At 39.2% G+C, this 24,822-nt stretch overlaps 1 protein-coding gene across 3 annotated transcripts in view; it reads left to right on the top strand.

Annotated features, from left to right (window-relative positions):
- KIDINS220 (kinase D interacting substrate 220) overlaps positions 1 to 23,204 on the top strand; it is a 72,791-nt gene extending 49,587 nt beyond the window's left edge. The window contains exons 23-30 of one of the 3 annotated variants that reach the window (XM_069851618.1): positions 678 to 856; positions 1,849 to 2,075; positions 7,299 to 7,409; positions 8,279 to 8,335; positions 14,669 to 14,815; positions 16,610 to 16,708; positions 17,828 to 18,076; positions 20,807 to 23,204. In XM_069851618.1, coding sequence (XP_069707719.1) covers positions 678 to 856; positions 1,849 to 2,075; positions 7,299 to 7,409; positions 8,279 to 8,335; positions 14,669 to 14,815; positions 16,610 to 16,708; positions 17,828 to 18,076; positions 20,807 to 22,078 — 2,341 coding nt within the window. In that variant the 3' untranslated portion in view covers positions 22,079 to 23,204. The remainder of the gene's footprint in view (positions 1 to 677; positions 857 to 1,848; positions 2,076 to 7,298; positions 7,410 to 8,278; positions 8,336 to 14,668; positions 14,816 to 16,609; positions 16,709 to 17,827; positions 18,077 to 20,806) is intronic. The other 2 variants (XM_069851619.1, XM_069851620.1) reach the window with 2 other exon arrangements.
- The last annotated feature ends 1,618 nt before the right edge of the window (positions 23,205 to 24,822 follow it).

Here is a 24,822-nt window from a genome sequence, read left to right as displayed (position 1 = left end):
TTGTATCAGATGAGATGTCAAATGAGATAGGTCCATCTGCCTCCATCGCTTGCTTCTGTTTGGTAGGAGCTTTTCATTAACTTCCACAGGTCTGACATTCAGTTCTCCTTGTTCCTTCCCAAAGCTGTCCTTTATACTAGTGCTGCAAAAGAACCCCCATGGTTTCTTGACAGTAGTCCTAATGCATCAGGAGTCCCTCATATTGATCATGTGCTGTTGGTTTGCTTTTCTCTTTGTGGCTTCTGGTCTTAGAAATTACTTGAAAGCAGGTGGTTGTTTATCTGCTTTTACCATGAAACCATGCACAGTTGAGTTTTGGTCAATGTCTAAGATGCCTGAGTGTACCTGTTACAAGAAATATTAAATGAGATTTTTAATAAAAATGAGATTTTTAGCCATGGAATTTCTGATTGAGCTCTCAGAATTGGAATGCTTATTTGAGGCTGATGTGGACAAATGCTAACTTTCCTTCCTTTGGATTTCATGTTACTGATCTGTGAATTCCTGATCTGATCTTGGTCTTCTGTATGGCCTCTCTGAGATGTCTCTGAAGCATACAAGTAGATCAGATTACTTAGCAGTTTGAGATTTTTTGCAGATTAGAAAATGTGAAATTGTTCTTCTGCAATAAACATGGTTTATGATTTATCTGATTTCCCCTTCTCCCCCCACCACAGAATTTCGAAGAACATTCCTACCACTAAAGATGTTGAACCTCTACTTGAAATTGATGCAGATATACGGAACTTTGAAGTGTTTTTATCTTCCCGAACACCTGTTCTTGTTGCACGTGATGTAAGGACCTTTTTGCCATGTACTGTAAACTTGGATCCCAAGCTACGAGAAATCATTGCAGGTGAGTATACTTTTTTGTTTCTTTTCATTTTAGGTAGAGCTGCTTTGCATATTACACAGAATCCTGATTCGTTCATCAAATCAGACCTTCACATTGCCTGATTTGACTTCAGTAACAGGCCATCCATTTTCTCTCAGCACCTTTGCTCTAAAGGCTGGATCATACTGAACTAAAGCATCTCTTTGGGGTGGGGAGTCCACTGTTCTTGATCTGGACTGCTTTAGCAGGTGGAGAAAACCAGTACCCACAATGATATATTTTAATAGTAGAGATACAAGTTGGCTTCTTGGCCACTCTTAGGGATTGCTGTTGGCTCTGGAGTAAGGCTAAGTCATCCTAACACTTCCACCCTGTAAGAAGTGTTAAAGCTTTGAAAAAAAACAGAACATTAAATTTAAAATAGGATCCTTGTGAGTCTTGATATGACAGTCAGTATTCTGGGTGGGAACTGAATTCAGATATTAATAGTACTGTCTGTTATTACTGTCGTGAGACTTTTCTTCAGTCCTCAACTGAAATCCTTTTTATTCTTACTTTATTTCCAACTTCCTTTTCTGAACTTGATAGCTGCAGTGGGGTGGCCTGACTTTGTTCACAAGTTCTGTCTCACTAACCTCTTCAAGCTCCGCCAGGGGAGGTTCAGGCTGGAGATCAGAAAAAAAAATTTCACAGAAAGGGTCATTGGTCCCTGGCAGAGGCTGCCCAGGGAGGGGGTTGAGTCACCTTCCCTGGAGGGGTTTAAGGGACGGGTGGATGAGGTGCTGAGGGGCATGGGTTAGTGATTGATAGGAATGATTGGACTCAATGATTCTGGAGGTCTTTTCCAACCTAGTGATTCTGTGAAGTAGACCCAGTGCAGCTAAATGCAACACGTGACATTCTGATTGGAGTTAAATACACAAAAATATATTCTAATGAACCGACAGACAAATGAAAACTTCTTCAAATATTTCAAGGAAAATCTCATTCTTTTTCACACTTTTATGTTTCAGACGTTCGTGCTGCAAGAGATCAAATGAATATTGGAGGACTTCCTTATCCCACATTGCCTTTACACGAGGCACCTGCCAGAGCCACATCTCTGTTCAGTCAGCCTTCATCAGCTTGTTCTTCTACAACCTCTTTCAATGGACCTTTCAACAGCGGAGTTTTGTCACCGCAGCCTCACAGCAGTTACTATAGTGGTATGACAGGACCTCAGCATCCGTTTTACAATCGGGTAAATAATCGAGAACCAATTAATGTTTTTCTGTTCTAATCTGGTGATACTGCAGATGTCATCTGTAAAATATTAAAAGTCCCGCGCAAGTTTTTTTTAGGAACTGAGAGAAGCCCAGAAGCTGGTAAATTCCACAGTCATGTTTAGCTGCTGTTGTCTGGGGGAGAAATATTTGGTAAATATTGTCAGAAAAACAAATTACACAAGGGGAAAAAAAGTCAGATCATTTTGAGACACTGCTCAATTGTAGGATACTGAGGTGTGGGTGTGTGTTAATTTTTGTGGGGTAAACTGTGCTCAGTCATTCACACACTTGCTCACAGACTGGAAATGATCCCGGCTTATTCTTAGTGAATTTCCTAAAAACATACAGAAATCTGAGTGGGGAGCTACCTCACAAGGATGTGGCTGTCTTCCCTTTTGTCTCTTTTTAAAATTATTCTGGGATCTTCTCCCTAAACCGGTGTTGTACTAGTTTAACAGAATTAACATAAACTGCATAAAACAGATGTTTTGAGCTATTGGTGGGCCTCAGGAAGCATAGTCTTGGACATGGCTTGCTTGAAAAATGGAATTAAGTACTTCACTGCATAGCCAGATTTCTGGTTTTGTGTTATGTATTTAGTGATTTTAAGCTTTATTATTTATATTTTTTCCCCAGTACTGTTGGAGAAAATAGGTAGAAAGCTGATATAAGTCATAGGTTACAGATTTATACAGGAAATGGCCTCAACTTTAAGTAGATTTGACCATGGGTAAATGTTTAAGCTAATAAGCTGGAAAGAAAATGGAGTTACTCCTAAATCAGTGTTTGTTAACCAGAGCAGAAGAGAGTACGCAAAGCACAGAACTCTTGAAGTTATCTGCTCTAAAATTAATCTTATAAACCCTCAGTACAGCAACAGTGTACTGTTTTGCTGAGAACAACTTAAAGTCATAGAATCACTAGCTTGGAAAAGACCTCTTAGATCCTCGAATCCAACAATTCCTGTCTGCCACTAAACCATGTCCCTGAGCACCTCATCCACCTGCATTTTAAAGATCTCCAGGGAAGGTGACTCAACCCCCTCCCTGGGCAGCCTCTACCAGTGCCCAATGACCCTTTCTGTGAAATTTTTTTTTCCTAATGTCCAGCCTGACCCTCCCCTGGTGGAGCTTGAGGCCATTCCCTCTCGTCCTGTCCCCTGTCCCTTGGCAGAAGAGCCCAGCTCCCTCCTCTCCACAACCTCCTTTCAGGTAGTTGTAGAGAGCAATGAGGTCTCCCCTCAGGCTCCTCTTCTCCAGGCTGAACACCCCCAGCTCTCTCAGCCGCCCCTCATAAGGCCTGTTCTCCAGCCCCCTCACCAGCTTTGTTGCTCTTCTCCGGACTCGCTCCAGAGCCTCAACATCCTTCTTGTGGTGAGGGGCCCAGAACTGAACACAGGATTCGAGGAGCGGTCTCACCAGTGCCGAGTCCAGAGGGAGAAGAACCTCCCTGGACCTGCTGGCCACGCCGTTTCTGATCCAAGCCAAGATGCCACGTGACGTATGCTTTGAACTAGGCCGATACTGATAAATGCTTGTCACGTGAATTTTCATAGTGTTATCATCTCAGCTTCATTAAAGCAGGTGTTTAGTTGGAAGCCCTGTTTTTGTGTCTGTGTTACTGTACATGACAAGGTTTAAAGTATGGAGTGATACACAGTTGAAACGTGTGGGATTTTTTGGCTCTAATAAGCATTACAGAAGCAATTATTGGTGAGTCATAAGCTGTTCTTACAACCAGCTTATTTGTTCGTTTGCATTAAGTGCACACACAGGCTTCCAGGCATGCTGATTTTTTTTTTCTTTGCCTGCTGGAAACTGCAGTACTTGTCTTTTGGCCTTTCTCTTTGGATTTTTATACTGCCTTTCAAAGGTATAATTGTTTTTAGTGTTTCACGCTTTCAGTTATTTACAAAGAGCTGTATTCATGACTTTTAAGTACTAAAGGTACTGCCATGAACACCACATGCTGAGGTAAGTGCTGAGAATGGTTGAATAGTAGAAAATTTAGAGTGAAAGACTGTTTCCTTCAGCGTTTTCAATGATATTTCACATCTTGTTTTTTTGCAAGAATGGTATTTAAAAAAAAGTACGGCAGCCAAAGAATAGGTTCTTCACAGTAGAAGTTTCTGAGAGACGTCTTGGATGTCTGCAGGACACAACACAATGTGTTTAAATGCTTCTCTTGAAATTGTATGGCAAAACACCCTAAATTCTGGGGATAGATGCCTTAATTCAGACCAATAGGTGGTTCCTGTCCTGTTTTTGTTTGTGCTTAAGAAAAAAAAAGCCTTCGAGCTTTAGAGGAAAAAACCTGTTTATTTTTAGGAAATACAATTTTTTTATTATGTATGTTTCTGCTTTGTTCTTTAGACGTTGCTGTGTTGTGGACGTTAAGCTTCCAGTGACATAATGCATTAATTTTTGGTTTAAAACCCCATTCTCCCTCTGTATAGGTGTAAAGGAAAGATGATAGACCCACTTAGCAGCTTTTCAACTTGGCGCTCTGGCACTCAGTCCAGGACTGTGCTGGATGCGTATGTTTTACCGCTAACAGCCTGGCTACAAGTTGGATTCAAGCCCAGCTTCTTAAAATTGCTGCTGTTGTGGATCATGATGGAGATCATGTTTCTTACGGGGAAGGTCAGAGCTGTAGGAAAGTCTTAATTAGGATTTCCTGTGTGGGAACTAGGAAAGGTACATAAAGACTTTTTTTTTCAAAAGACGAGCAAAATCATCTGAAAACCTGGAGAACAGCTGCTTTATGCCCAACATGATTTTATATCAGTCTCGTGTTTTCATGATACCTGTGTTACTGTACTTCACATGAAGGTCAAGTCTGCAGAGTTCAAGCCTATAATGGAGAATTAATCCCACGGCTGGGAAGCAGTGGAGTCCTCAAGTGGGCTCAAGGCATAATTAGAAGTTATGAAAGAATTGTGGGATAATTACCTTATTGGACGCATTTTTTTCATTGCTTTGTAGTTTTGTTTCCTCTCAACCACAAGGCAGGCGCACACTCTGTGTGTCAGGGGATGATCTTTGCAGTGAACACTGGGCAGGGAGTGCAGTACGATCCTTGAGCATTTCATGCCTGAGGATTTTCCACATGGTTTAAGCTTTTAGTGGAAAACTGAGGCATTTAATGAATCTAGAAATAATATGAACTTTTTTTAAGATAATTTCATTTCCAAAAATACCATAGAATGTGTGCCTTGTGACAGTGCAATAGTTTTAAATGAGTGCATTTTCAGAGTCATCCTATTCTAGCAAATAAATATAAGGCAAAGGCTTGAGTTTGGTTCTTCTCTCCATTTAAAACAAAACAAACTTCCACATTAGGCTGCCCAGAGAATGGGTGGAGTGCGCATCCCTGGAGGTGTTCAGAAAACGTGTGGACTTGGCACTTCAGGACATGGTTGAGCAGGCACAGTGGTGTTGGGCTGACAGTTGGAGTTGATGATCTTTGAGATCTTCTCCAGCCTTTATGGTTCTATGATTTAGACTGATGGTTACAATACATCTCCCGTTGCTTTGTAGCATGTGAGCTTTTTGTGGTAATGATGTGAAAGAGCATGCAAAGACTGCCTCTAGCAGCTAAGAATATGGAACTATTACTGTTTTCCAGAAATTACTCAAAAGTTGTAGCGTGCGCCATCTCAGTGATTGATGTGGGCAGGAATTAAACTTTTAGTTTCTCAGTTCATTTGCAGCTACTTCTGAACGCAAAGGTTTTTTAGTTCTTACAGACAAACCCAAAGTGGAACACTGACAAATTTTACTGCTCCCTTATATATGTTGGCCATGGAGTCATAAAATTATGGACACTGTGCTGACTTTGGTGCAGCAGCCTGCTCAGAATCTTGTCATGTGCAGAAACACACACCTGAGGATGTTCTGTTTGGTTAAATAGCTGGGTAGTACAATTTTTAAAATACTCGGTATAGAAGCATCGGAGATCGGCAATACAGCCAACACTGGGAGATCCATGTGTATATTTTTTAGGGACCGAGTAATGAATTGAAAGCAATGAGGACTGTAAAGCTGCTTTCCTGAAATCTCAGGGCTCTATTGCTTTCCATTCCATGGCTTTACAAGAGAAGTGAGAAGGAGATGAAAGTCTTTATTTCAAAACCTCAGATTCACAGATAGATCAAACCAAAATATCACAATATTGGAAAAGCAGTTTGTACTTCCTAGTGGCATTGCCAGTTTGGAGGTTTGTAACCATGAAACGCACACTCGTGCGTGCACACGCAGAGATGCTGTGGTGGGCCAGTGGGTGGCATGGGAATGTCAGGGAACGTGTTTTTACAGTTGATTTTAAAACTCGAAAGGCTGGAGCATATGGAATCCTCTGTTGGTGATGTATTTGTAATTTTGAGATCTCTAGATATCTATAAGTTCTCATTTGGACTCTTTACACTGATGTGCTGATAAGACTTTTGGAAAATTGAAATTTTGACTTTCTTGAAATTTGTTGGTAAAAAGCGACAAAAAGATACCTGGTTATAGAAATTATCGTTAGAACTTATGTTTGTGGAGGGGAAAAAACGTGTCTCTATTTTTAAAAAATGTTTCTGATATTTGTTCTATGATAATTAACAGTGTCCTTTAAAATGATATTGTATTGAACAACATGCATTGACCAATTTCCAAGAACACTAAGCTCAAATGTAGTCTGCTATAAAAACCTATTTATGGATGTATAAAATCTTGTATTTGTGGAAGCCTTCAGATTGGTCACCACAAATACTGGGAGCTCTAGTGATGCTTTTGGTGCTGTTGTCTTCAGTATTAGGAAATGCTGTAATTTTATTGAGCATCTAATTCTTCGTTTAGCAGGATGAGAGAGTGAATTTATCAGAATTATCCTTAAATGATCATATTTCCCCATACTTGGAACAGATGTTAGAGTGTAGCTACCCAAACCACTCCAGCTCTGTTCCTCCCGAGAACCATGCGAGGGCACCCTGGGTAAGGGTTGTGGCGCTGGGGGATTTTGAAGAACTCACTCTAGAGCTTTTGGTTCAATTCTGTTCAATGCAAACAGTAAAAAAAGCTATTAGTAATTGCTGGTTTTCGCTTTATTGAACTCAACTAGGGGATGTGTTTTGTTGAAATAAGTTTTATTTTATTGTTACATTTTTATTTGTGTAATTGTTTGTCCCTTTTTTGTTACATTTTTTTTTTCCATAGCCATTCTTTGCCCCATATCTTTACATGCCAAGGTATTGCCCTGGCAGTTCTCATCTCATCTCACGTCCACCACTAAAAACGGGTTTGTCCAGAGATCAGAGCAATGGCCTAGTAAGTATTTTGAAGGATAATTCAAATACTAACCTAGACAATACATATAACAAGTAATGAAAATGAAGATTATTATTGATGATTTGCTATTAGACAAGTACAAGCTGTATATTGCAAATTGTTTAAGCCAAGGTGTTATTAACATGTAATGTAAAATGTATTTTGTTTTAACTTAAGAAATTACTTACGGAGCAAAACCAATTGTAACGTACATGTATCAAGATTAGAGGAGTAGGACCTGTAATGTTGGCTGGAAGATATTCTATTAAAAGCACCAGCTGTACTACAGTAAAGAGATTGAAATGACATAATAATGTAAGAAAATGAGTGGTACTTGTAAATTTATATTCATATTTTATAAGTTAAAAATACGTCCTTTAATGTTCTAGAGAATACTAGAATTTGTAAGGCCAAAGTAAAAAGTTAAAAGGAATGTTTTAAATGTTTCAGTAAAACAAAATACATTTTATCTGGAGTATGCATCAGTTGTAGGTTGTGTAAGTATGGATAATTCAACTTTATTTACCCATTGAAAAGGAAGAATGAACAGACTTTTCTAGCTTCCTATAAAATCATAAAATCCCTATTTAACAGTATTTATTTTACTGACAGATGGCTGTTCAAATGGAATTAAGAACTAAGGAAAGCTAAAAAAGTAAAAGCTTCACTTGTCAGTCAGTTTATTTCTAGGATATTGATACAATAAGCAAAGCTATTACATGGTGATAAATTTTTTAAGCACTTAAGGAAAACAAATGTGTTTCTGTTGAATTATGTATTATTACGAGATCGTTCTCAGTCACTGTTTATTTCATATTTTTTAAGCCCTTGATTGTTTTACCCAAACCATAATATTTTGTTGTTGTTAGGATGTTATCAAGGAGGATGCTGATGAGGGGCTTCCTTCACCCACAGACCCCTCGATGGTAAATGAGTAGTCATGTGGTGTGGAAATTTTCGCATCTCATTGCTTTTTCAGCAGTAATGAGTCTGCATTAATAATAACTGCAGTTCACTAACACTGCATCAGTGGCTTTGGTGGGCAAATAGAGTAGCTGAAAACTAATGTAGTCTGTGAATGAATTTAAGAGCTAATACTTCACTTGTGAGTCGTATTGTATTCCTCCCCTGTAGTTTTCCCCTTGCCTTTCTTGGTAGCTGTGGTGAGCTTCCAGCGAAAAGAGTGTTGTGGTAGCTACGCAGAGTGAAGAATGACTGCTGGTCATTCGATACTCAGATTTTAGAATGAAGTAGCTGTGTCTCTCCCGCTTCAGTTGGCTCTCTTACCTGATCCATAATTCTTTAGCTGGTGGCATAAAGCTGTTGCAGTTAACACAGCAACTTCCAATAGAAATTAAACAAAGGTAAATTGCTGGTTATAAGCTTGTTCTTGAGTCAGAACGCTGACATCTCCCTTGCTATGACTGGTTGTTTTATCCTGTGTACTCACACGAAGATATCTTCTTCATGGGTATGTGTTTTAACTCTAGCTGTGGGAATCCGTGGAAGATCATGGTTTATTACCAACGCAAGGAGGTTAATATGATTGTCGTTGTCTCAATGCTTGCTGCCAGTAGTTTTTTGGCAACAGTTGTAGTTTGATCTCAGCTAATTTTTTCTTCTAGTAAATAATTACAAAAATATCTTTCCACAGTTGTGCAAAGATAAAAAATACGCATAAATTTCAGAACTGTGTTTAACTGCACATCACCTTCCCTGGGCATCCGTGTATGGGCGAGACGATGGAAAATGTACCCTAATGTTTTCTCTTCCAGGTCACCTTGTGTGAAGGGATGACTTTGGAGTAAGCTTTTCTGGTAGTATATTTTCGGAGATGCTGACACCTTCCCTGTGTTTTATTCCCTATTTCAGTATCCCTTTCTCTTCCCAGACCTTTTCAGCTTATCAGTGCAAGAGGAAAAAGAAGGACTTTCTCAAAAGTAGTAGTGTGATGTGTGCATCCATGAGCGTGAGAAGGGACACAGAACTGGAAAAGCTGGGTTTAGGGAAAAGCAGTGAATGAGCTGCAGCAACTGACCTGGACCTGGTTGCTGCTTGCTCTGAGTGTGTATCTTAAGCACACATAGGCTGCAGTTTCAAGCAGCAGTTTAAGTCTCCTGTAAGTTCTGTAGTCTTTTGGCTGCCGGTAAGAAAATACAGGAGTTAGAACATGGAAAAGAAACTTTACTTCAAATAATGGTAATGGAGGATTTTATTAGATCTATTTTTGAGTTTATTTTATACTTCTGTGAGTGTGTAGTACAGCACATCAGATCATACACTTGTGTAAGATTTAGCAGTATTTAACCTACAGTGTAAGTCTAAATTTTTCTATTTTTTTCAAATCATTTGGGTAGTTTGGGAAAATGTTCTTAGTCAGGGGATGCTATTAGAATAGAATAGAGCAGAGCAGAACAGAACTATTTCAGCTGGGAAGCATCTAAAATGAACACCAGGGCTGACCAAGTTGAAGCTTGTTGTTAAGGGTGTTCAAATGCCTCTTAAACACTGACTGGCTTGGGGCACTGACCACCTCTCTAGGAAGCTATTCCAGTGTTTGACTAGCTCTCTCGGTCAAGAAGAGAGAGTGCCTGACAGGATACCTCAGTGGGGCTTCCTCCGTCCTAAACCCGCTTCTTTTGTAGACTTTATTGGAATTTCTTTGAAAGGAAATAAATTGATTTAGGTACTGCAGTTATCCAGAGGTGATGAGTACAGTAATTTCATCCAGCTGTCTAGGTAGACGTTAATTGATGGGTCGTTGCCGCTGTGTAAGTGGTGCAGCTTTTACTCATTAAATGGATCGGCGCATGCAAAGTAATGAAATAAGCTGAAAAAAACCTGTACAAAATAGTTAATGAAGAGTTTGATGATTGAAAACAAGAGGAGCGTGTAGAATCAAAATTGTCTTTCATGCAAATCTGTCAAGGAGCCAGAAGTGCTGCGATTTTACATCTGTGTAAAAGAGGGAATAATCTTTCTTCTGAATATTCTACTTCTTACAGAGCGAAAACCAGCTTCTTTGGGAGTGTAATTTTTTTTTTCACACAGACATCCCTGCCGCTCGTTGCCGGAGTTGGCAGGGCTGTGTTGAGGCCGTTCCCTGCTCTGGCCCTGCTGCTCTCAGCCTGCTGCTGGAGTCGACAGAGTTCTGAAATGGCAGATCCTGGTCGTTAATCCTGTAAAATCAGCGCAAGTCTGAGTTAGCCTAATGCAAGTCACAAATATTTCGAGTGTAGTCTTCCTTTATAAATAATTCGACTTCTGCCACCCTTTTTGTTTGGATTCTGTTGCTGATGATACAACTTGTCCATCTCAGACTGCTGTTTACTGTTCTTTCCTGAGTGGATCAAAACAAATGTTGAAAGGGTGAGTTTACCAGTGCCACCTCTGCAGTTGTATTAACATAAAGGCGCACTGCGAATTTTAGAGAATCGACTTAAATCGCTAATGAAAGAAGCCTTAACTTAAATTGCCAGCCTGTGATGGAGAAGAACATGCATTTCTGCTGACTTCACTGTAAAAATTGTTTCTTCACCAGAACTGCAAAACACTTTGATTGCTCTTCTGTGGGGTTTATCATTGGATTGTAGCGTTCTCTTGTCTCTTCAGAGCGTTCCCTATTGAGGTAGAAGTCAAACTAACATAGAAGTGCTTCTCTGTCCTAAACTTAATCATCTGCTTTAATTTGCATTGTTTAAATACACTTTTCATACTGCGTTGAGTATATAACACCGCAGGATGCAGGATGTGTGCTGCGGACGAGCGCTTACACGGCCCGGAGCTTGTGGTGCGGGTGCACATCCAGGACACTGTGGGAACCTGCAAGTGCTTTTGGAAAGCTTGAGTTTGAACGAGAGTATGTGGCGTGGCAGTTTTCTTACATGCATTTTCCAGGTGCTTTTACGTAGCATTCCTGTACTTTGACTTTGTTCTGAAAAGAAGTAGCTTTTCAGTTCTGTGGGGGGGTGGTTTGCTTTTTTTAGACGTGTGTGGGAGATCTTGGACGGACACATGATCTCGGAGGTAGCTGAGTTGTAATAGTTTGCTGGTATAATGTGATCTTGAGATGGCAGGAGAACGTTTGGTTTAAAGCAGGATTTTCTGTCAGAAACATAACATAAAACTCTTATGCAAACCAAATACAGCAAGTGTCACTTTTTTTACAAGTCCGAGGAGAAGCGTCCTGCTCATAGGAAACTAGGATTTGCATCGCGTGTACTGAGTGTATGTTCTGAAGGTCTGTTCCTAAAGTTTCTTCACATTATGAAACTGCTCTGTTTCTGTCCTAACACTGATTTCCTCTGTTTACTTCAAAGCATGTTATCTGTGTGTTCAACCTTCGTGGTGTCAGTTTAAGCTCTTGTTTCTTTTCACGGTGTTTCATCCTTTTCCCAAAGCTCTGTAAGTCTGGGTTGAACACACACAGACAGGTACAGCTGCTTTTTGTGAATTATCGCTCCCTTATTTCAGAGTCATTTTGGAAGCTGTCGTACTGGCGCTTCGTGCTGGGCTGTCTGTAAACTAATGCTCATTACTAGCCTTGAGGTTTGTTTTGACAAGCTGCTTTTAGCTTTTGCATGGCAAATACTCTCAGACTAATGTTCTCTAAGCATCTCTAACAAAACCACTAAGGCTGAAAAATGTGTCAGTTTAAGCACAGTTTTAATTCACTTACACAGTGACAATATCCCTAAAGCTATTACATTACTTATTCTTTAGAGAGTGCTTTTTATAAAGAATGATTTGGATTAATGGGCATCTATTTCTAACAGTTCATACTTTAACAAAAATAGTCTAAATATTTTAGTGATTTTCCTTTTTTTTTAATAAATGGAAAGAAGAGTTTCTGAACTGACTGTTACTGCATGCAGAAAGAATGACTTGTTATTGATTGTTAAAAAGTATTTTGATCCAGAGGAGAACTATTAAATTGTTTAAAACTTCTCTTTATTTACCTATCAGTATCTGCAAATAATGTATTTAATAGATTCAGGGAACAAAGGCAGTTGCTTAAACATGTTGCTTAGGGACCGTTTATTTTAGTAGTGCTGTGGTGTAATTTTGCCTATAAGATTTATTTTAATTGATAAGTTTTCTTTGAAAAAATAATTAAGATTTGAATTAATACCTCTTCTTTTTGTTGTGTTGTCTAACTTGGCAATAGCAAATAATGTGTTTGTGGGGAAATGATCGACAGAACAGGCATTCTGAAGAGAAGCTCAAAGTAATTTTTTTTTTAAAGAGGAAAAGTAGAGATGTACATAAAAAGTATATGATAAGTAGTTAATGGATGAAGCTGCTTCATGTCATCCTCATCAGTTTGGTGGCTGGCTTATATCCATAACATGATAAAAATTTTAGTTGTGCTAAATATTGGACTAAATAAAGAACTAAATTTCCGCTTTTACATGTCTAATACGATAACTAATTAAGTATTTAAGGTGTCTAATTAGGGAGATGTTGCAGAATCTGAGAAGTAATTGTCTTGTCCTTGGAAGGAATGCCAAGCCACTGAGTTAGGTGCTTAGACCTCAGTGGAATTGTAGTGCTTAATTTTTATGTAATAATTTAAGTACACAACCTACGTAGGAAATGGGTTCTGTCTTTTGTTTAGTGTCCAGCTGACATACATAAAAATATATAAATGGTCAAAGGAACAAATGTTGGTGCCTCAAGCGTGTGAGCTGGTAGGTGCCCCGCAGCCTCCCGCAGTGCACGCGAGGGGAGGTTTACGTCCATTTCAAGCACATCTGGCAAAGAACTTTGGGAGAATTACATGTAATAGCATCTAAACTCTTAATCCCAGAGTAGCTTTGATGGGGAGCTTGCCTGTTTCCCCACATCAGATTAACAATAAGCTAGAAATAACTCTGAGGTTGAATGGGAGTAGATGATGGATTTTTGGATTGATGTCTTGAAATTAATATTTTAATAAAATCTTACATATTCTGATTTAGATAATTTAGATACGGTTAATGCCATTCTGTGTGACAATCCTTGGTCATTGTAAGCAATATATTTCTATTAATTTATATTATTTCTGAAAAATTAAATAACTTTGAGGTAATTCAGTAAAAATTGGAAAAGGCATTGTGACTGTGAGAAGTGGTGATTTGAAGAATACAGTCAAACTCAATTAACTGGACTTTGGATAGGCAAAATGTACTTTTACATCCTAGGATTTATGCATGTGACATTGAGCTTTGAAGCTTTAGAAGCGCTTCTGCATCCTCACAGAACGAGCTTCGTGTGGCACATGGTCTGCAGTGCTGAAACCAAAACGTCACGTTCAGGAAAAGGGGAGGATGCACCCTCCCTCCCAGGAGAAGGGCTTACAAGTGTCTCACAGCAGATAGATCTGACTTTGCTTTTAGGAATCTGGCATCACTAGCGTAACTGTTCAGAGCTTTTCACTTTCCCCTGCCTAATGCACAGGTCCCCATCCAGGGAGAATGTGGAGGGGGTTGGGAACACACTGACCAGCTGAAGATCCATTTGTTTTGTTTATCCACTTATTCTTTGAAATTCCTAGAAGCTGGCAATGTTAACAAGACAACTTAGATGTCACAGATCCGAGTTGTGAATAATTGCTACCTAAACCCCGCCAAAGTCTGAGATACGTGAAGGATCCTCATAGTACCTCGGAGGGGAGTGGCAGTGCTGCTCGGTGTTCCTGCTCTGTGGTGCACAGCCCCTTGGCTCATCTTGCAGAAACAGAGCTGAGGAAACCTCTGGGAGATGGTCAGATGATGCTACAATTACCCAAAGAATCCATATAATTGAGGAGTTCTAGGTCATCTTTGTCTTGTACTAAACCAGGAGTTTTTAAGACAGGAAAATTAAAGTTTAAAAAAAACAACCAAACCCAAAACCCCAAAAACAAATAAAACCCCAAACTAACTACTAAAGTCAGGGATAACTCTGAGTAAAGATGCATTTGAAATTGATTAACCCTTATTTAATATTTCTGATATTTCTGTTGCTTCTCTGAAATAACGTTATTTAAAGGAGTTATTTTCTCACATAGGCAGGACTCAAGATGCTGTGTTTTTTCTCATCTAGATACCTATAATAAATGTTTTCCAGTATATAGATATTAAGGTAGTGATTAAAAATACCTGTACACTCTTATTCTCATATCTTAATTTTAAAACTTAGTTCATCAGAGCTTGGTTTGTGTTAGTGCCTATCGTGGAATTCTGGATGTAACGAGTATTTGAACAGATCTTATGTGCACATTTTCTCACCTCTTGCAGGGAGCAGGAGCGGGCACAGGATCAACTGCAGGAGCATCACACGTCCCTCTGAGCACAATGAGTGTGGAAGCTGTGTGCGAGAAGCTGAAGCAGATTGATGGTCTGGACCAGAGCTTGCTGCCTCAGTACTCTGCAACTATAAGAAAGGTATCAGCTGAATTCCATTCATGTATGTAAGACCTAAACATAGAGATGCACAAGGAAAAGCAAATATTTAGTTGCCTCTTTTCTTGGAGGTGCCTATTGAAACACATCAAAAACAACATCCAAACTTCTACATGTGCTAAGTTTTGGAGTCATTTTAATGTAAGCATGTATATTTTATATTTCTAAGAGAAAATGCTCTCTTGTCAGAAAGGAAAAGCAGGCTCAGAAATATAAATACTGATGACACCGGTTATTTTGAAAAAAGAAGCAATAAAACGTTTTCAAAATTGCCACGTGTAGATAGGCAGGGTTGGAAATGTTATTTTCTATCCAGGTAGCAACATTTTTTTCCTGAGAAATTGGCACTTCTGTTGTAAATGAGTGGTGAAGATGGCTTCATTTCTCTCTTACCACGTTTCATGTCTATTTGTTTTAGAAAAGGACTGCTGTACATTTTTGTGTTACTATTCTTTTCTCTTAAGCATTAGCACAGAGTCATTTTTGTCTTTATTACTTTTTTTCACCATTCTGCGTGCTCCTTTTACAAAGAAAGAAGGAAAAAGTAGGAACGTTGTCATTAGTGAATGTTTTTTTTCTGAGCTTGGTTTATCCCAGTGCCTGTCATATCTTAAATAATACAGGGAGGATGTTGATTCAAGGATTCAGAGACAGGTTTATCATGGGAAGCTTCAGCTGCATTGCTTAAAGCGAGAAGCAGGATGTCAGATTGCAGCTCATAAGGTGTGGCTGCAAAAATTACCAGTTGCTTCAGTGGCTCTTGAGTACCAAAAGAATGTGCTCATCAGTTACCTCTAACGAGATTCCTCTTACATCCTTGCATATTTAAGTAAAGTGATATCATGTAGAAGCGAAGAATGAAAATGGCTCATCCTGGTCTCTTTCCTGGTCTGATGAAGACTGTCTGCTGGGATATGGAGACAAAACCAATGAGATCCCTCAGACTGAGCGGAGCTCTCAACTTGGGTCTTGCCTTTTGTGGTTTCTCTCCTAAGACATGGTTCCCCTTTTATGTTTTGTCCATCCACGGATACGTGGTATAAAGAGAAGTACTGCTCACTGTTACCGAATGGAAGTGGTTCTCTATTGGATTTGGTGCGGTGGAAGTTAAGGTCCGTACAAGCGTTTCTAACACCAGGAATTCCCTTTGTGGAACAAAGTAGTGTTCAGGCTCTTCTGTGTTGATCTCTCGATGATGATGATGCAAATTAGAGAGAAGTCTAGTCTTCTGTCCCCAGGTTTTTTTGGTGATGGGAGGAATGTAAACCCGTATTTCTGCCGGGAGGGAATTTCATGGAGGTAGTACTTGATCTTAGGTGCCTCAAGCCAGGGATCAGATAATGCTGGGGACTTAATTAAGTATCCGGCAATTAAGTTTGATACTTGGGCATCTGTGGTCTGGTTGTGTTTTGAGTCAGAAATCTAGGCAGGGTATTGTGGTTTACTCCATGTGAAGTTTTCTGCTACTGATGTGTTGTTTCCTTACATCTTTTATAGAACACAATCATATTGCCTTCCTTTCATATACACATTTTTTATGGGCTTAATATTTTCATTTTTTTCCATTACACACAGGTTCTTGTCCACCAGAGATCACCAGTAAAAATTCTTCTATAAAAATATGTTTATTACAAAGCTTTGGACTTTAGGGTGATGTTGGGGAATTTCACTAGTAGTCCTCATTGGTATATCCAATTTTAGTTACCTTTTTTGTCTATTACTGCAACGCCAAAATCTTGTACTGTTAATTTACATTATTTAGTTTTACTTTTTTAGGCAAATATTAATGGCCGTGTATTGGCTCAGTGCAACATTGATGAACTGAAGAAAGAAATGAATATGAATTTTGGTGACTGGCACCTGTTCAGGAGCATGGTAAGCCTTTCTCTTCAGCGTTCAGGTCATCAGGAATTAGTCATCGTTTCATTAGGAACCTTATCTCTTTTTTTTTTTCCCTGCTGCTTTCTTGTTATTATCTTTAAGAAGATAAATATCATCCTAAAACATACATGAATTTCTTATTTTGTTGCTTTGTCTTTTTATCTTGAGCACTTGATAAGAAACCAGTTCTTCTTTAGATTTGCATCTTAGTTCATTGTGAACTCTGAAGCTTTGCCTTCTCTTTTTGTAAGACCTGTTTTTTCCTGTGTGGGTTCTCTTTTTGAATTTTCCTGGTGTGATGAAATTGTCAGCACTTAATTCTCTTTGAAGCCCCTGTCCTGTTACAAGTTCATCAGGGAGTTCAGAGTATGAAAGTGCAAGGGAATAGTGCCAGGCTGTTATTGATGCTTGGCATACAGTTGCGTAATGTAATTTTTAAAGAAACTGAAGCTAAAAATCAAGCCAATGAAATAAATGTGTAATATTTGAATGGCACACACTTGTACAATGCAAGATTGCTGCGTTGTGTGCCGTTATTAAAGCCTACACACAAATATCTGATTTTCCCCATTCCCCTTGCCCAGTTTGAGAGTAAATGACAGTTCTACAGTGAGGGTTACGCATCGCAGGGAGCTGGGGTTTCTCTGAAGTATTTTTAGTGTATTGCCAGGGGTTTTTTTTTTCTGAAAATAACAGTATGTCTCTCAACTGTTAGATCAGTCTCAAAAAACACTGGAATTGCAAGATGATATTTATTGTTAGATTCAGGTTGATTAAGCTATGAAAGGGAAATGTTTCATTTTGCTTTTAAATTTGTAATGTATCTCAGCTAGTTTTACAAGAATTTAAGTGTTTTGTCGCATAGGAGTTCTTTTAAGAATCTGAGCAGTAGTAATAATTTGTAAATACAAAGAAATTATGAAAATATAAAATATGATTTGCACTAGATTGGTGAACAGATTTTTACCTTTCCATGACCACAGCCATGTATGCAAGTGCACTTTTACAGTCCTGAAATCCTTGTTCTTATTTTCAGTAGGAATATTCTTTTAAAATGTTGAAAAAATTTCATTTAAACAATTACATTTCTGCTGTTTGTTTCTGTGTGTTAAGATACTTGAAATGAGAAATTCAGAAAATCAGGCTGTTCAGGAAGATCCTCGTGGAACGACGGAGCACGTCACCACCGCGATTCCTCACAGTGAACTTACCCGTCGTCCTGGGCATAACACGGAGCTGCCTCACACTGAGCTCACGGGTCTTTCCAGTCAAGCTCCCTACACGCTTAACTTCAGCTTTGAAGAACTCAACACGATTGGTCTTGATGAAGCTCCTCCACGCCATAGTAACTTAAGTTGGCAGGTATTTAATAGAGAAGTGTATTCTGCTTCCTTACCTGTGTAGTAAATGGGTTTTTCCGTTCTTGGCTATAGGCAGGTCAAGAAATAAGACATCTGTGATAGTTCAGGTTCTTTCAGTTCTCACTCTTGGCAAAGACCAGTTTTGCTGAGATATAAACTGGAACCATGCTCTCCAAGTCAAAGCATTTGCCATCTGAAAACTACTCATCTGTCGCAGTAATCATTTTTCAAAAGCAAAGAATCAAAACTATCCTACTTTTCTCATCTAGCTTAGGGCAGTGTCCTGCGAGATTTCTGTTTATCAAGGCATTCAGACTTTGTGTTTGAAGTATTTTTGCTGTGTGCTGGACAGACGTGCTGTTCAGAGGGTCACAGATAGATTTGTTATCTGTTTTGTAAAAAATGCACTGCTGACTACAGCACTCTGTGACATCAGAGCCTTGTCCTGGTAATGCATAATCTATTCATGGACTCCAAAGCTGACATCCTTCTCTAACTGTGGTTTCTCCCATAGTTATGGTTAGTTTTCTTCTGTATCTTATGAAATTGCCCCAAGCATCTGATTTTCTTTTGTCCTTTTTAAGAAACAAGGCAAATAACTGGTATCTAAATAGTGCTTAGAATTAAAAACAAAGCAAAACAAAAAAAAAAAACCCAGCATTTGGTGACTTTTTTATCTTTGGAAGTCTGAATTAGAAAATCTATAGGGTGCATCAGAATAGGAAGTCAACCAAATTCCTAGCAATAGGTTATATTTTTAATATTCAAAATCGCCACTGAAAATAGGTTAGAATCATAGAATAGCTTGGGTTGGAAAGGAACTTAAAGATCATCTAGTTCCAACCCCCCTGCCATGTGCAGGGACACCTGCCAGTGGATCAAGCTGCCCAAGCCCCATCCAACCTGGCCTTGAACACCTCCAGGGATGGGGCAGCCACAGCTTCCCTGGGCAACCTGTTCCAGGACCTCACTACCCTCACAGTGAAGAAATTCCTCCTTATATCTAGTTTAAATCTGCCCCTCTCCTGTTTATACCCATTCCCCCTCATCCTATCACTACAAGCCTTTGTAAACAGGTTGGGGGTATATCTCCCAGAGATGAATTTCCGATTACCCCTGCTGCCTGTTTCCAGCCACAGACCATCAATGGATTTTTTTTTTCCAAACCAAAGTGACTCACAGACTCACATCTGTAGCATTGGTTTTGTGGGCAAAGCCCAGAAAGTAGTACAAGAAAGTGTTTTTTAAAACACTTTAAAATACAAGTTTTGGTAAGTACAGCTTCTGATGCCCATGCAGTTACCTGAAGTTGGATCAAAAGAATTAGAAAGGTTGTTTGTCCTTAAGAAAACATTGGAATTTGCCTGTTGGAATTTTAAAAATTGATGCCGATTTACATTAAAAAAAAAATAATCTTGCTGCTCCCCTGTAAAAAGGAGGAGAGCTGCTGGCAGTGCCCAGCATCATCAGATACTTCTTTTTTTGTGAGAAACCATAGCTGCTGCGAGCATGGATAAATAGTAGTAAATATGCATAAATAATTAAGTGTTAACTGCTTCTGGGATCCTTGTGGGTTTTTTTGGACATTGAGTTATTTAGGAGTCATGGCAGGTAGAAGTCATTTAAACACTGTTTTCCTTTAGTTAATCGAGTTTAGCTGTTCCCCAGTATTTTAGTGCGTGTACAACATTATTAATCTTATGAAAAGCAGTCAGTGATACTTGTTTGGTGATGTAGAAGGAAAATGGAATGGTGACCTACAGATCTCGTGTCTGTTGCTTGCTGGTGGCATTGTGAGCATCTTCTGAGAAGGAAAGAAGCATGTTGGTCATTGTATTCCAATGCAGAACAAGGAAAAGGAAAAGATGGTGAACAGAAAAAAGATAAGAAGGATGCGTGTGAAAGCAGGAAAAGGCTGGGGGGAAGGAGAAAAGCAGAGTGTGAGAAGGAGAGTGGTGTACCAAGAGGGTATATCTGTATGATTAAACAATTCTCTTCTCGATCTTAAATTCATTCACAGTGTATGAATCCACACATGGATCTTCTTGTTTACATTGAGCTTGTTAGAATTACCCAGGTGCTTTTAGTTTTGGTTTTTTTTTGAACAGGATTTTCTAATAGCGAGTAGGTTTTTGAAAAGTGATTCATTTTCAGTGTTGCCCCAAATAAGCCAGAGGTGGGGGCAAAGAGGAATGTCTTTATCTGAGTAACTGATTTTTCTGAACTCAGCTATGTGCAATGTAGTTGTGCCGGGATATACTTGCACTTTTTAAAGTGTTTTTGAAAGATGTTCAGCATTTAGATAACTCTTGCTGCCTTACTAATATAAAATGCTAATTTTGTAAACATGCAAAAATGTCCTAGAGAAGCCCATCTTGACTAACAAATTAAATTGTTGTAATTATATACTCCAAAGAGTTAGCCTCAAGTGTGCTGGATAAAATGCTTGTTTTGTGGAAATCTTCCATTATGGGGACCAACAATAAGAACAGTTTGCAAGTTTGGTGAATGTGTGTGTGATTGCATATAAATGATTATAGTAAGCATATTTTAATTATAGCATTGACAATTTCACTTGCATAATCCATTCACGGCGACAAAAAAATCATTTAAGCACATACTTAATGCCTTGAGTTATTTTATTTTAGAAGACCAGTAAAAGTAAAAATAAATAATTATTGTAACCGTTTTTTTTTCTCTTCTCTTTCCTTTTTTTTTTTCCTTTCTCCAGTCACAGACGCGTAGAACTCCAAGTCTTTCAAGTCTTAACTCTCAAGATTCTAGTATTGAGATATCCAAGCTTACTGACAAGGTGCAGGCAGAATACCGAGATGCGTACAGAGAGTATATTGCTCAAATGTCACAGTTAGAAGGAGGTGCCAATTCTACTACAGTGAGCGGTAGGTCCTCCCCTCACAGTACCAGTGCTTTCTATATGGGGCAGAGTACGTCGGGGGGTTCCTTGCATTCCAGTGCTGAACCGGAAAAAGGAAAAGATAGCGAACAGAAACAAGATGATGGGAGGAAATCCTTCTTGCTGAAGAGGAATGATGTTGGTGATTACAGTACTTCAGGTGTTTCAACTAACGATGCATCTCCTTTGGATCCTATCACTGAAGAAGATGAAAAATCTGATCAGTCTGGTTCCAAGCTTCTCCCGGGAAAGAAGTCTTTGGAAAGAACAAGTATTTTCCAGGCTGCAGATATAAAGCTCAAGGGAGTTACTCTCCGGTATCAGAAACTTCCAAGTGATGAAGACGAGTCAGGAACTGAGGAATCGGATAATACTCCCCTCCTTAAGGAAGGTAAAGAGAAGAAAATGGATGGCAAAACAGAGAAGCAGCCCAAATCTCCAGAACACGGATCTGAACCTATTAGAACCTTCATCAAAGCAAAAGAGTATTTGACAGATGCCCTTCTGGATAAGAAAGATTCATCTGACTCTGGTGTGAGATCGAATGAAAGTTCTCCAAATCATTCCCTCCATAATGAGGGAGCAGATGATTCACAGCTTGAAAAGGCAAATCTCATTGAGCTTGAAGATGATAGTCACAGTGGAAAGAGAGGAATTCCACACAGCCTTAGTGGCCTTCAAGATCCAGCTGTGGTTCGCATGTCTATTTGCTCAGAAGATAAGAAGAGCCCTTCTGAAAGCAGCTTAATAGCAAGTAGCCCAGAAGAGAACTGGCCAGCTTGCCAGAAAGTCTATAATTTAAATAGAACCCCTAGTACAGTAACTTTAAATAACAACAGTGCCCCAAACAATCGAGCTAATCAAAATTTTGAAGAAGTGCAAGGTATCAGAGATCCATCTCAAATTATTCTGCACCCTGGCTCAGGTTCAAATTCAACTGCAGTCCAGAATGAGAACCTGAAGAGTGTTGCTCATAAGCGAAGCCAGCGTTCAAGTTATACCAGGCTCTCAAAAGATTCAGCAGAGCTCCACACTGTTACAGCCTCGGAAGGGGCTGGGTTTGGAGAAGAGAGGGAGAGTATCCTGTAAAAAGCAGCTAGGTTCAAACAGTACGCGCAGGAATTTTAGCTTGCTTGGAATTCTTTGTCAGTGAGCGGTTACAGTGAGCTCTGTAGTTTAGGCTTTTGGTATTGTAGTAGAAGGTCTAGATTATTTTCAGTCATTTTATTGGAGAGGAGAAGTGATTTTTACAAGAAGCAAGTTACTTCAGACCTTCCCCACATATAAAAGCAGTACTTGTCAGCATGGAAAGAAAGTTCTTTGTTAAGACACTGTGCAAAGGTTTGATTGGGGCAGATGTTACAGAATTGAGCATGGTTTAATTATTAAAGTTATGATGTGATTTTACTTTTCTGTTGGGATGTTCATTACTTATCCATTCTAAACGTTCCAGCTAAGTCTGCATACTCGCAAGTAAAGTTAAGACTGTGCACCTCTGCTGTTTGAGATGCCAGAAGATTAAGCATCACAACCTGTGGTGCCCATATCAAACATCATTTGATTAGTGGATTGATGTGTGCAACATGTATGTTGAAATATGAGTGTTAAGATACTTGTATGGGTGTACATGTACTTTTACTCTCTGTATTTTCAGTAGTTGCTGTTGACTGTGAGCTTTGAGTAGAGAGGTGATAAAGTTTGTAAGGAACATTGTCTTGATATGTCATTGGAATTGGCAGTTATTTATAAGGCAATACCTTATAACTGATTTAGTGCATCCGTTATTTATTATAGGTACATGATTTTATGGTGACAAGTCTAAATAGATGCAGCCACCTGAGTAAATGAAAATATTGTAGGGATACAGTATGGACACCGTGTCAGAACTTGTAGAGTGTCTGTTGCTCTGTGTGATCTTTCCTTGGTATGGTGTTTATTGTTTGGTAATGGAAAGAAAAACAAGCAATGTTTGCCATTTTAAAAATAATGCCTACTTTTTGGAATCTTGTCAGAGCTGTAAGCTCTTTATTCCTGAAGTACAGCACTTGGAGATTTTTATGTCATCTAAGTAATGTATCTGAATGTTGTTGTAGGAAAACCTTGTATCGTCAAGTGAAATCTGCATGTTTTGAGGAAGAGTCATTTGAGCTAGACTCTGGTAGTACAAGGAGAATAAAAAATAAATTGGCACGTTGGGTTTGTGTCCAAATTTCTATTTATTGCGATATATTTTGTTTCTTCACTCGATAAAAACGTTACCTCCTTGTTTTGGTTGAAGTACTTGACGGATTTGAGTGAAAAGACTTCATTAAAACAATATTATTAACACAACACTAAATAAGTATCCAGTATAAAAACACATTTGATAAATGGAGCAGCCAAAGCAGCTGTTTCAAAAGGAGGTGATGTGAGCTGCAGAGGTTTGGCCTCCTCCGACTCCTCCAAAGCAGCAATCTTGCTGTCTGAGGTGGTGAACGTGTGCTGGCACTTCTGTGCAGTTTTGTTTCTGCCTGAGTGCATCTCCAACCAGATGCCTCCGTTGGGACCGTGTGCTTGTGACCCTTGTTATCCAATTCAAGAGGATGTTTTTCTATGCCGGAGTCAGCAGAGAAAAACTGGCTTTTTTACCTAAGCCCTTTATTTTGTCTCATAGTTGCAGGACTGGAGATGTGACCTGTTAAATTGGGGTGTTATTTGATGGAGTTAAAATTCACTCATCAGTGTTACAGAAGTACTGGAAACTCATGTGCACATAGCTTTATCTGTTAGAAGGATTATTAGTTTGACCAAAGAGCCTCCTAAACCAAAATAAGAAGCCCCCAGAGCCTTTGTACCTTCATGATACTTCGCTGGATCTTTGGGAACAATTTTTTGATTTAGGTTCTTCCTATTAAAAAAACCCCAAAACAACAAACCAAACAGAACACAAGTCCATCAACGCTGCTTTCTGAAATGTTGGGGATGTGAAAGCTCTTTGTAGAAAGATCCTTGCAAGTGTTGTTTTGTAAGAGAGAAGTGCAGCTGCCTTCGTTTACACATATGGACAGCATTGATGAAAGATAACCAATTGTTTCAAATCATTTCCTCTGTTAAAATCCTCAAATAATCCAGATGGATGAATTCTCAATTTTCATATGGTTCTGAGATCTTTTTCTTCCTGAAATTTTTGTCCCTCAGGTCTTCATAAAATACCAAAATTGGGATGAAATAGGTAGCTGAGTGAAAACCTTTTCAGTGTTTTTATCTTGTACTCACTAATACCAGTGTAATTGCTCACCGTTACTAAAGAACAATCGTTAGTCTGTGTAAGATTGTACAGGGATCCATGTAACTCTTGCTTTGGGTACGTAGGTCCATGCCTCACCTGGGGGGGTGAGTACCTCAGATAATTACAGTTCCGAACAGTGGCTCAGTCCTGCTTCCTTTCCCTGCTCTGTGTTACTTAGCTGTTGTTTGTATGAGGTCCGGGGCGTGTTAGTTAATGCCTTCCTGCCCAAGTTCCTAGGATCAGCAGAATGGGAATGGTAGCCAGTCTGAGGGTGTTGTGCTGCAAAAGCTCTGTGTTAACAGGGCAATAAATGAACTTGACACTTGGAATCTACTTGTGTAAAAATAATGACAGTGTAGTTTTCTTCTCCATTGAAGTATCTTTTCATTCTTTTTATACAGGTGTTGATAAGCAAACAGAAGAAAGTGTAGTACTCAGTGATAAAGAGAGAGAGGAAAAGAGAGACAGAAGAGAGTAACGGAGTACTTGATGCAGCACAGGAGTAAGCCGTATCTTTTAGTACCTAATAGATACCTGTTAGTTACTGTACGTGCTTCGTGACGTG

Source organism: Phaenicophaeus curvirostris, chromosome 2 (assembly GCF_032191515.1).
Source record: "Phaenicophaeus curvirostris isolate KB17595 chromosome 2, BPBGC_Pcur_1.0, whole genome shotgun sequence".
NCBI lineage: Eukaryota > Metazoa > Chordata > Aves > Cuculiformes > Cuculidae > Phaenicophaeus > Phaenicophaeus curvirostris.
Note: the sequence above shows the minus strand (reverse complement) of the source record. Positions and strands in the feature narration are given on the sequence as shown.